We start from the raw sequence: 12,610 nt of genomic DNA on the forward strand, positions 1-12,610 counted from the left end.
TACGACGCCTCCGTCTTTGTCAGAGTAATTGTACTTGGCCTGTCAGCTCTGCTTTTCTCCGGGAGGAAATCCCACTCTTTTACTGCTGGAGGCTTTTACGCCCGACCCGGCTTTGGGCAGCACGAGCAGAAAGTTTCTGCGGGGTGGGAGCGCGGCCGAGCGCGCAGCTTGCGCGGGGCCCACCCTGACCCGGGGGGCTCTCCTGCCCGTGCCTCGGGGGCTGCAAAGTTCCCCAGAATAATGGATGTGGGCAGGCTGGCCTCGGCCGGCAGGGCAGAGCAGGCAGCGGTGCTACAGCCCGGCAGATTGGGGAATGGTTTTAATTTCCACCGCTGGGATCTGATTTCCAGAACACTGGAAATTATTCCCCATTCTCACCTTCCTCCCTATTCCCCCAAAAGATTTTTAACAAATATTAATTTAAAAAAAAATTAAAGTCATGAAATGTCTCTCCGGAAAAAAAAAATTAAAAATAATGAAAAAAGGAATAAAGTTGATTAAATCCCAAGCTCTCCGTCTATAATTGCTGTGGTGCAACGCTGATAACACGTAGTTATCATCGGAAAAGTTGACCAAGACAGGTTAAATAATTTAATAAGGAACTGCTTGTAATTATGTTATTTACAAGGTATGACAGAGGTTTGAGGAAGAAACAGAAGCTGATCTCAGGGAAATGGACGGGTTTGGGTGACCCCTGGAGCATGGAGTTTGAATTATGGAGATGGGGGGCTGAGAGGTGAATATGGACTAGAGGAGAACAAGATGACTTTTCACCTCAGCACATTTAACTTTTAAATCCAAATAAACGTCTCGCGTTACTGGATGGTCGCGGTATAAAAGAAATAGACTAATCCCGGCCAGTTTTGGAGTGTGGGGAAGGGGCTGCCCTTTCCTCACCGAGGAAAAATATCGCCAAAAAAAAAAAAAAGAGTTTCAGAGGGGAGAAAGTGCATTTTAAAATAAATCTGGGTAGCTCGGTGGGATTTTTTTCCCCCTTTCCTTTCTCCCTCGCTAAATTAATTATATCAAACATCTGTTCCCATGACGTTGTCCTCCATGCCACACACACCACTGAATGATCTCAACGCTGCCTCGAAAAGCAACAACACACCGTTTTCTCTTTCCCAAATATCCTCCGGTAATCGGGATCTCAGTCAGCAGCTCCCTGATTTACTCGCCCAGGTAAATTAGAAGTAGCCGCGCTCCGCCGGTTTGCTCGCCCCCCACCCCTCAAACGCGGGCACAACACAAACTTAGGAACTCGCGTGGCGAGGAAAGCGGAAACTTTCTCACCTGTTTGGTCATGGAGTCTATTAGCCGAACGTACAGGTCCTGCTCTGTCCTAACGCCTGCCGAGGGAAAGCACAGACAAAATTCCGATCAGGATTTCGGGAGCGAACCCCCCCGATCCCACAAGGAAAGGATGAGGTCAGGCAATTAACCGCAGCGGGCAGGGATCGGCCCCGCGCCGGCTGCAGGGGAAAATTCAAAATAAAAAAAATAATAACACTGATAAAAATTGGCCGGGAATGAGCCGGTGACGGAGTTGTGCTGAGCCCCGCGCTCGGGGGCCGTGGCCGAGCCGGCCCCCCCGGCCGCGCTCGCTGCGGCCCCGGGGAACGCGCGGGACCCCGGGCGCGGAGCGGCCCCCGCGCGTTTTCCGCGCCCGAGGAAGCGGCTCCGCCGGGCCGGGGCTCCGCTCTGCCCGCTCACCCCGTCCCAATAATTACCATCAATTCCCAAACTCAAAAACAAAGTGCCTCCAAAGTGCCGCTGTGCCCGAGCAGCCATCGATCCCCTTTTTTACTTTCCACTTCAAGCCCAACCGGTTAATCATGTGAAGTACCATTGACTTATCGATCCTTTATGTTTTGTTTTCCTTATATGCCAAGGAAAGAGCGGTGTTTACACGCGTGTAATTTTAATCTCGAAATCTTTATACCCTTTATCCCCCTGCTCCCCCCAAAAAAGGCCTCGGAAGGAAAAAATCAGACTTTTCTGCGGCACGCAGACGCTCAAAAATGAGAGAACGACAACTTACCATTGCTATACAATAACTGAAGTTTATAATGAATCCCATTGTTAGTTTTTTCATTGTTTGGCTCCTGCAAGTAACGATAAATAATTACATTTAGCATGAAAAATATCGCCCTCCTCCTGCTGCCCATTTTTCTCTTCCCTGAAGCGGCTCGGAATTAACAGTTTGCAGAAATTCAGCCCACGGTCACCTTTTTTTTTTTTTTTTTTTTTTTTTCTCCTGGTGTGGAGCGCTGATGATGTCATTAGCTCGGTGCAAATATGTCATGTTTTGCCGTTTTCCCGGTGTTTAAAATAAGTCGGGGCCGCGGCGCTAAGTTTGTAACCCCGGGGTTTATTCGGAGCGGCCGTGAGACCGGGGGGAGCCGCACGTGGCGTGGGCGCCGCTGGAGTGCCGGGAGAGCTGCCGTGCTGGGAATGAGCTCTGCTCCACTCAATTACGCTTAAAAAATTGTAAAAAAAAAAAAAAAAAAAAAAAATTGAGAAAACTGGCAGACTTACTTTCTCTTTCTCCACAAAGTCCACAAAAGCTGTTCTCTCAATCTCCACCGGCTGTCCCTGCCTGTCGTACAGAGCTAAGACGAAGTGGAAAAAATTGGATTTTCTGAGATTGGAAGGCGGCTGTTTCTCGAAATGTGCCCGAGCCAGCCCCACGCCGCTGCGGGAGAAAACAAGACAAGGCGTGGGTGAGAGCGGCGGGAAGGGGCGCGCAGGCTCCGCGGCCGCGGGGGATGCGGGGGGATGCGGGAAGCGCGGAGCGGCGCGGAGCGGGGAGGCTGTAACTGATACGGGGCGGGCGGGGGGGGGAGTTAAGGGGGGGGGGGATTTACGGCCGGGATGAGAAATACAGGAGGAGAAAACCGCCGGGAGAGGATTTGGCAGACGTACCTTTGGGCGGCCGTGTTAGCATCCACTACCCCAGCAGTATGCATCCATGAGCGGACGGGGTTCATCCCACTGCCCAGCGGTTCTTCTTTCATGGTCGTCCCACCTCTCGGTATATTTTCCTGAATCCCAAACATTAAAACAAATTTGGGCAAAACCAGCTCCTAACCAAAAGGGGTTAAAATTGAGGGAAATGTCAGATACGGGGTGGGTTGGTTGTTGCTTGATTTTCTCTCTCTCTCTCTCCTTGGCGACTGGAATATAAGAGATGACTTTACTCCCTGTGATCAGTAGGAGAAAAGCCCAGTTCAAGTCTTGCTTCCTTCTTCAATCTGTCCTGTATTGGCACGACATAAACAATTTACTGAGTACTTCTGTGCGGCGAGTTGGATGGCGTTCCAGTTTGGTGGTTAAAAAAAAAAAAAAAAGAAAAAAAAAAAAAAGAAGGAAAAAGTATAACTGCAGCCGGCGACACTGCGAGGTGGCTTTTTTTTTTAGGGGGGGAGGGGGGGAAAAAAGAATAAATATTTTTGTTGTTGTTGTTCGCAGACGCGCTCAACGTGGTGTCATCCTAGTAAAAACCGGCTCGGCAAAAAAAAAAAAGCTTCAGGACACTGCTGAATCGACCACTTTCTGGCAAGGCTCTCCTGCTCCAAAAGACAAATAAACGGGGGGGAAAAAAAAAAAAAATCCTGATTACCGCGGAGGTGTTGCCGGGCACACGGGAGAACGGGGCGCGGGCCCGTGGCGGCTCGCGGAATGGACGGAGGCGCGCAGAGCCCGGCCCTCCCTCCCCGAGGAGCGCGCCCCTTCCCCGGGAGCCGGGCCCCCGCCGCCGCGGGAGCCGTGCCGTCAGCGCTGACGCCGCCGGGGGGCGGGGCCACGCCCGTATATGGAGCGCGGGCTCCGGCGGCGCGCCCGCCCGGCCCCGGCCCCCCCGGCCGCGGCGGCGGCGGTGACGGCGGCGGCGGCGGCGACACGGCCCGGGCCCGGCCCCGCCGGGGGAGGGGAGGCGGCCCCGAGCCGGGCCGACCCGCGCGGAGGGGTCGCGGCGGGGCTCGGGCCGGACAAAGCGGGGGATGCGGTGCGCCCGCCGCGCGGTGAATGCGGAGCCGGGGGTACCTGTGCCTGACGCTCGCTGAGCCGGCCCCGGCTCCAGGTCCGCCTCGGCCACCCGTGCTCGTGTATCTCCGTAGAAATTGATATTTACATCTCCTTTTGTATATTTATATACATTGTTATATTGATATATATATGTATGTATTGATATCTATTGATTTTTTATATATTGATTTTTAAATATATTGATATTCCTATATATACTGATATTTTATACATATTGATATATTTTTTATATATTTACGTGTCATATCTATATATCTTCTCCTCAAGTGATGAGCCTTTCCGCCCAGTGTGGGCTACGACTTCCTTGCACTATTTTTTCTATAATATCTTTTTTATTTTTTGGTATTTATTTTTGTGAATTTCCCACGTCCCCGCGTTAATATTTCCCGAACTCGGGGAAAATCGGCGTTCATATCTGAATGAATCGGTGAAAATCGAAAGTCCGATTTGCGTTATCAGGATCCCCTTTCTCCAAGGGGTGAGGGAAAAGGAAAGGAAAAAAAAAAAAAAAAGATGTGTTAGAAAGCAATCTATTTTGCTGGTGTTGGGGGTTAATGACTATTGCCAAAGATAAGTGAATTATCAAAGCTGTTGCTCTACCCGATCTCAAAATCCATTACATTGCTGGCCGTCTAATTAAATACGTAAGTATAATAAAATCATATTTTATGACTATTTGAGGGTAATGAGATTAGTCTTTAGAAGCGATCGCCACATATTAAAGATGCCACTGTCTATAGAATGTTAATAACCTTAAATCAAAGTGTATGGAAACTATTCATGAGAAATTAAAAGAAAATTCCTGTATTCATAATCAGCCCGGAGCTTTTGAGGTACAGTAGAGCAGATTACAAACCCAAACACTTTTATCGCGCGGAGAGAGATACCAAAGTTCCCAAACAATGCCATGCTCGCGGTGGCATTTGGTGGCACGGACACGTTTGGGGACCTGCAGCGGACGCCGGGCTGCGGGTCCCCCCAGCCCGCAAAACCCTCCCTCCTAAAAATAAGGTAAAAAACGCCCAACGCCGCTATTATTGCGAGATATTTCCTCAAATGAACAACGCCGAACTTGGTGCTTCCCCTCCGCTAACGAAAGCTTAAAATCATTTACAGTATCTTTAATTCAGATTACACGCGCCAAGGCGATTTAAATCTGATTACCAAATTAGAAGGTTTTAAAACAAATCCTTTTAAATCTGATACTGTTGACTAAGGAGGGGAGGAAAAAAAAAAAGTTCCATAAGCCCATCACATAAGGTAACGATCCTGCCCCAGAAAGAAAGGGAGTTTTAAACCTTTTTGACAACAAATGCAGCTGCCCCACTATTTTGGACGATATTAAGCGAAAATGAATGCAAATCTGTGTTCAGAAGCCATCTGGCCAGGAATGGGGGAATCAGCTGCTCCTCACAACAGGCTCTGAGCCTGAATCTATTTCAGCTCATTTTCTAGATCATCTGGTCCTGCACCCAAAGCGTGGAAAATACGGTCTTTATCATTCACCAACTTTATCTTTTTTTTTTTTTCTTCTTTTTTGTCACTCTGGCTGGCTGGAGCTGCCGGCGGCCGGGAGCCCGCCCGGGCTGCTGCTGCTGCCCGCACCGCCCCGCACCGCTCCCAGGCCGGCATCCCGCGGGGCGCCCGCCCCCGGCAGCTCCTCGCCGTTCCGCCGGCCCGGGAGGGAGGGAGGGCAGCGGCGGCCGGGCCCCCCCGGCCCCGGGGCCCGTCCGGACCCGGCAGCGCGGCCCCGCTCTCCGCGCACCTTGCGCCGGGCGGGCAGGGGGTGTGCGCGGCTGCGGGGGGCGGCCCGAGCCCTCCCGGCTCCGCGGCCCTCCTCCTCCTCCTCCTTTTCCACCTCCTCCTCCTCCTCCTCCGGCGCCAAGTCTCCCTTTTGTGTGAATTTACGGGGTGAGGCTTCAGTGATCCCCCCGCAAATTTGCATTTAAATAGCGACATCAAGCGATGCGCGTGCCACACACCAGCGGGCTCCCAGATGTCACGGCGGAGCCGCTCAGATGGCCGCAGCCCAGCTGTCCCCCGGCCCGGCCCCGCTCCGCGCCCCCCGGCCGGGCAGCCCCCGCCGCCGCCCCGGAGCGCGTCCTCCTGCCCCGCACGGCGGCCGGACACGGAGCGCCGCGCCGTGCGGGGCTTGAAACCGATCCCCTGCTTCCCACCGCCCTGAGAGCATTCCCCGAAACTTTATTATTTTATTTTTCCCCCCTCGGGACAATCCCCTCGGGACTATTATCTCAATCATTTCCCTTTTTTATTTTTTTTCCTTATTATTATTTCTTATTTATTTCTCATTTCACGGTTTAAATCACCCAAGTTGGAGAGCGTGATTTTGGTAATTTTGCTATTTCCTCGGCCGCGGGCCGGCCCCGAGCTGCCCGGCTCCGCGCTTCCCACCGCACAAACTTTCCCAGCGGGAACTTGCGGTGCGAGCGGGGAGCGGCGGCCCCGGCCCCGCTCTCGGGGGGCTCGGCCGGGTCCCCGCAGCTCGCCAAGCTCCGTATTTCAATTTTATTGTTGGAACGCGCCTTCATTACCAACGAGCTGGGTTACACCGGGCGTAATTTATGCCCCGTGTAACTGAAGCAAATCTCTACAAACTCCCGTGCTGCAGAAGGGAGGAATTGGTGTTTTCGGGTAAATTGGTATTTTCGTGTGTTTTCAGGTACGGCGGCCCCGCGGCCGCCGCTTCAGGCCGTTCCTTCCCGGGCAGGCGCTGCCTAACGCGGGGGCGCAGCGCCGCGGGGCCCAGCCCGGGCCTTGCGCGGGGGGTCGCGCATCCTTGGCCCGGGACAGAGGCCGAACGCGGCCCAGCGGCGGAACGGGGCCGAGGCCGGGCGGTGCCGCCGCTGCTTTGGGGCTCCCCGGCCCCGCCGCCGGCCCAGGCCCCCAGCGCCCCGCCACGGGCAGGGGGTGCGGGAAGGGCCGGGACCCCCGCGCCGCCCAGCCGCTCGCCTTTCGGGACGGATCCCCCCGCGCCGGGCTCATTTCAGAGCTTGGATCCGCATTCCTGAGCATCCCGGGCCCGCCGCACAGCGCACGGGGCCGCGCTGCGGTCCGGCCGCCCCGCGGGGCGCAGCCGGGCGCGGGCATGGCCGGGGGGCCGAGCTGCTCCGCGCCCCGCGCAGGCACCGCAGGGCGGACAGCGGCTCCGCGGGCTGCGGGCAGGCTGCGGGGGAGGCTGTTCCCGTCCCTGTCCCTGTCCCTGTCCCTGTCCCTGTCCCTGTCCCTGTCCCTGGCCGTGCCTAGTGGCCCTGGGTCCCCTCGGCCGGCCGGCCGCGCACCTCCCGCGCCCCTGCGCGGCTCACGGCCAGGCTGAGCGGCCGCCCGGTGGGTCCGGCTCAGGGTCACGGAACTCCTTGTGGGTGCAGTGCTGTTTTACCCAAACTGGCTCTCGACCCTGCGCTCCCCTCGGCGCGCTCCCGCGGCCCTGCGCCCCGATATTGTTGCATCAAAATTAGTTATTAAAAAAAAAAAGGGAAAAAAAAAGGAAAAAAGGCTTAAACTTCCGCCGTGCCCGAGCGCCAGCCCTGTTAGCCGTGCGCCCAACGGGAGCTCTTCCTCGGTAAAAACTCCCCGCGGGTGCTGCCCGGCTCCCAGCGGCCCGAGGGCGCGGCGCGGGCGCTGCCCTCCCGGTCCCCGCGGGATGCGGGGCCGCGGCCCGGGGGTGCTGCGGGCCCGCCGTGGTCTGTCCCCCGGGGCCCCGGGAAGGGGCTTGGGGCGGCCGGAGCCGCGCGGGCGGAGCAGCAGCCGCCCCCGCGGAGGAGCGCGGGCGCGCAGCCGGGGCCGCGGGGAGCCGGCGGCCGGACAGGTCCCATCGTGCGGCGGAACAATATCAGCTGACTCCAACTGAACAAACAAGGATCGATCAGATAATTTCAGATATTATAATTGGCTTTAATTAAACACACTTCGTTCTAATTAACTCTGAAATTTTAGCATGCTTTGGGACGTTGGTGTCTGATTTGATATTGTCAGTCCAGATGTCCTAATAAAATTCAATCCTCCACTCAAGACTTCAATATTCACTAAGAACAAAATGCAAATTAAATGTAAAACCTAAAGTATCGCCAAAGGTATAATCAAGAAAGGTGTCTCAAAACTTCTCACTTTTTATTACGCAGTAGTTAGAAAATGCAGATTACATCCTAACAAGACCTCGACTGAATAATAGAAACCTTAACTCTTTCGTGGTCAGGGCTCGCTCTGCCCTGCAGGGATCCGGGAACATCCTCCGCCAGCTCACGGGAAATACCCGCGGTGCGGGGCTCCGGCACGGAGCGGCCGCGGGGAACCGGCGGAGCCCCGCGTTACGGGCCGCTCGTCCCGCCGCACCGGCTGAGCAAAACTTGCCGCTGTCACGGGCACTTTTATCTCCGAGGAGAGCGGCGGCGAAGCCCCGGGCCGGCCGGGTGAACGCAGCCCGCTCCCGCACGGCGGAGCTGCGGGAGAGCCCCGGGCGCGGCGGCGGCACCGCGCTCCGGCAGCGCAGCGCCGGCCCGGCGGGCGGGACGGGGCGCCCGAGGGGGTCACGCACCGGGGCGAGGTGGCCGTCCCCTCGCCCCCGAGCTGCCTGGCGATTTCCCCGCGAGCCGCGGCGCTCCTGTCAATAATTAACGCCTCCGGAGCGGGGCGGCGGCGCGGTGAGCTGCGGGAGCCCGCCCGGTGCCTCCCCCGGCCGGTGGCCCCGGTGCGGGACCCGGGGTGCCGCACCGGGGGACCCCCGAGCCGGGCTCGGCGCCAGCCCAGCTCCTCGCCGCGCTCGCAGAGCTCCAAAAGCCGGGCTATTCCCACATTAAACATTTGTATGTTTTCCATGCTAATGGAGTCACTTAAAGCTGTTGCTAATTTAACTTTTTAAAAAGGCCACGGCGTGGTGATTTGCATTTTCTTTAGGATATTGAAATGAAGGGAAAACTGCTGGGCGGTGAGGCTGCCCCGAGCGTAGCTGGGGGCCATGCCGGAATGAAAACAGGGAAAGAAAAGAAGAAAGAAGGAAACCGCCGCTTCTTCCCGACTGTTAATAAGCAATTTGTCCCGCCGCGATTTACATTGCAAAGACAAACGTGTCGGGGCGCCCGGCCCGGCCGGGGCCCCCCGGGCCGCTCCCCCTCTCCGCGCCGCCCCGACATCGCCCCCGGGAGCCGCGCTCCGCGTCCCGCCCGCCGCGCAAATCCCGCGGCCGCGGGCGGCCGGCGGGACACCGGGGCGCCCCCCGCGCCCCTCGGGCTTGAATTTCCAATGAATTTCCGAACGCCCCGGTCTGGGTAAACAACAAGTGCTGGGCTGGCCGTTTCCCTCGGCAGATCCCCTCTCGCCGCCGCCAAGGCTCTGTAGCGTGGGGACCGTGTGCCATCTACAGGACACTGCGCGGGCGGCCGCGATCCGCGCCCCCGGCCCCGCCGCCTCCCGCTCCCCCCGCACGTCCGCGAGCAACCACTGATTATTTGTTATTTCAACTTTTTAATTTTTCTTTTTTTTTTTACCTCACGTTAAAAGTTTGAGGCGCTAAAGATTGCGACGCTGCCCGCGATTTTTAAACTTAATTAATTTTTTTATTTTTTTAGATTAAAAGATGTGAAATGTAAAGATAATGCGATTTGATTTGTTAGTCTAACTCTGCGATTTGAGAGTTGATGTCCCCAAAGACCGGGCGAGCTTTTTCCCTTTATTTATTTTTATTAAAACATCAATCTACTCTGGAGCTGGGTGAACTCAGTTTCACCTAGAGAACATAAAATTCTCCATACCAAGGAAATAAGCACCTTTCATAAATCAACAGTATTCCTGACAGATCGATCAATTTTTGGTTGTTAATCCGAAAGGAGGAGTTTTAATTGCTTTCTGCCTTTTAGCCCGGCCACCTCGGCGCGGCGGCTCCGGCAGCGCTCGGCTCTCCCCTCCTGCGCTCGGGAGGGGGGAAAAAGCCCCGGAGACCCTTCCGCGCCCCGCAGGGCCGCGCAGCATCCCCGCCGCGCTCCCTGCGCGCAAGCGATCCCCCGCGCAAAGCCCTCGCGCGGCGGGACGGCGGCGGCCGCGCCGGGGCGCGCAGGCTGCGCGCAGACCCGCGGGCGGCGATTCCCGCGCCCGGCCCGTCCCGGGCAAGCGGGGGCTCCGCCAGGCGCGGCCCCGCCCGCGCCCCTTCCCGCAGCCCCGCGCGCGGCGGCCGCTTACCTTGCGCGGGTGTGGCCGGGGCGCGCGGAGGGCAGCGCGCACGGCGGAGGGGGACGCGGCGGAGTGTGCGGAGCTCCCCGCGCTTTAATACACTTCTCGCCCGGCGCAGCCCGGCCGCGGCGCGGGGGGGCCCGGCGGTGCGCGGGGCGCAGCAGTGCGCAAGCGCCCCCCCGCGCTCTCCGCTGCGCGGGGGCGGGCGGGAGGCGCGGGGCGCCCGCGGGGGCGGAATCGGCGGCGCGGCCCCGGGGGGAGCGCAGGGGGGCCGGCCCCGACCTCGGCCCGTCCCGGCCGTCCCGGCCCCGCCGCGCGACCCCGGGGCCGCCCCGCGCCCCGCGCTCCGTCCCGGGCCGCCGCGGGGCCGCGGATTCCCCTCCCGCATCCCCGGCCCGCGGAGCGACCGCCCGGCCCCGCGGCCGCGCAGCGCGGCGCCGCAGAAACGCAACAGTTTGTCCCGCGGGGATGCGGCCCCCGGGAACGTCCCGCGTGGGAACTCACCGCTCCTGGCTCCGCGGGACGCGGGCCGCCGCTCGCATCTTGCCAACTCCTTTAATTCCCGCGGCCGGCCGGGCGCAGCCGGTGCCCAGCGCCCACCTCCTGGAGCATCCTGGGCGGTGCTGCCGGCGCCGGGCGCCCAGAACTTCCCCGCTGCTCTGCGCTTTGATTTGGAGCGGGGCGGCCGTGCCGGCGATGCGCAAAGAACGCGACTGGCTGCGAGAGGTTTTATTTTGTTTATTTCGGCTCTTCCTTCCCCTCCCTCTCCCAGTTTAGCCCAGGAACTCCCGCAGCATTGGTTAATCCTCCAGGAGGGATAACTGCTAAGATCTTCAGCGAGCTCTCCGCTACCACGGATACTTCCTGGAGCTCCAGCAGCTCTGTGAGGGATGTGCAGCTACAAGATGTGAAGGTATTTAGGAAAAAAAAAAAAAAAAAGTAGCGGTTTCCAAGTCAAGCAGATTCCTGCAGGGAAGTGAAGCCCGGGTTTAGGACTGGATCTACATTTGTAAAAAATAAACCTATCAGTGCTGGCCTCGGTTATAAATTCAGGGAACATTCACTCCCAGGTTTGTTCTGACGCCGCGACCCTCCGGTTTGGGTTTAATTTGTACAAGGAAGGGTTTTGGCAGTCGGGAGAGGAGGGAGGCTGCGGGCAGCGGGGCAGGAGCCTGGCTGTGGTGTTTGGAGGATGTCAGAGCCGTGTCTGGGCTGGGCAGTGACCGCGGGCAAGGCTGCCCCACGCACAGGTGACCACCCCGGAGGTGCCTCTGCTCAGGGCAGCCTCACGGGGTCATTTCTGCTGCGTTCACCCACGGACAAGCTCAGCCGCCGCTTAAGTCTCTGGGAAACAGCTGCCCAGATGTGCTGCAGGTGGGGAAAGTTTGGGCTAGCCCTAGAAAAGACAGCGCAGCTCTGCTCCTCCTCCCCAGTGCCCCGGGGCATCCCTGCCACAGGGATGGAGCAGCTGGAGCTGCTTCAGCTCAGGGCTTGGGGAAGGGGTTCCATGCCTGGCCTGGAGCTGGGAGGGCGGCCCTGAGGTCTGGGGACCCAGCAGGGATCATCCAAAGAAGTCTCAGAAGATCCCACGGGTAACTGAGGGATTTGGACTTTAATCGTTTCGCAATATCCTGAGTGCATGGGTCGGGCCATTCCGTTTGTATAAATGCCTGGAAAACTGTGGAAGATGCACACATTTTACAAAGTGCCCCCGACTGGAAAGGCTAACACGCCTCTGTGGGCTCTGTGGAGTCAGCGGGATGAAGGCAGGAGGCAGAGCCGGGGACAGCCGGGCGCTCCAGGCCCGAGCGCGGCGGATTCCCCCCAGCCCGACCCCTCCCCACAGGGCACGGAGCGTTCTGCGGGAAACCAGCGGGAATTCCTTCATTCACAGCTAATCCCGTCCGCACGGGGGCCGAGGCGGTGTCTTTTTGAGACAAATCCGTGTCCACAAAATATTTATCAAGCAGATTCCTCCAGAGGCACGTGATGTTCCCGAGGCTGCAGGGGATGCTCTCCCCAAAACCTTCCCCCCTCAGCTTTTGTTACGCCCCTCAGAAGCGCTGTAAGGCTTGGAAATTATTTGTGCCCCGCTCCTTCTGTCACTTTTCAAACCTTTCTAAACATCCTGTATTTTTCACGCGCTTGTGCTCCTCGGGAAAGGACGGTCGGTGTTGCTGCAGCCCTTTAAAGCAAACCACGCTGGGTTAAGGGCTTTGGTGGGGGTGTCAGGGACGCGAGGGACATGGGATGAGGGACAGGGGCTGAGGGACAGGGGCTGAGGGACATGGGCTGAGGGACAGGGGCTGAGGGACAGGGACTGAGGGACAGGGGCTGAGGGACATGGGCTGAGGGACAGGGGCTGAGGGACATGGGCTGAGGG

The 12,610-nt window shown here is 58.1% G+C and overlaps 1 protein-coding gene across 17 annotated transcripts in view; it reads right to left on the reverse strand.

The window, feature by feature from the left end:
• EBF3 (EBF transcription factor 3) overlaps positions 1-10,871 on the reverse strand; it is a 130,817-nt gene extending 119,946 nt beyond the window's left edge. For 16 of the 17 annotated variants that reach the window (XM_084210046.1, XM_084210045.1, XM_084210044.1 and 13 more), the window contains exons 1-4: positions 2,926-3,721; positions 2,539-2,695; positions 2,042-2,105; positions 1,294-1,349 (exon numbers count right to left, since the gene is read on the reverse strand). In XM_084210046.1, the coding sequence (XP_084066172.1) occupies positions 1,294-1,349; positions 2,042-2,105; positions 2,539-2,695; positions 2,926-3,059 (411 nt within the window). In that variant the 5' untranslated portion in view covers positions 3,060-3,721. Of the gene's footprint in view, positions 1-1,293; positions 1,350-2,041; positions 2,106-2,538; positions 2,696-2,925; positions 3,722-10,731 lie in introns of those variants that run through there. The other variant, XM_084210047.1, reaches the window with a different exon arrangement.
• Between the last annotated feature and the right edge of the window lie 1,739 nt (positions 10,872-12,610).

The sequence above is a fragment of the Fringilla coelebs genome (assembly GCF_963513975.1).
Source record: "Fringilla coelebs genome assembly, chromosome: 8".
Classification (NCBI taxonomy): Eukaryota; Metazoa; Chordata; class Aves; order Passeriformes; family Fringillidae; genus Fringilla; species Fringilla coelebs.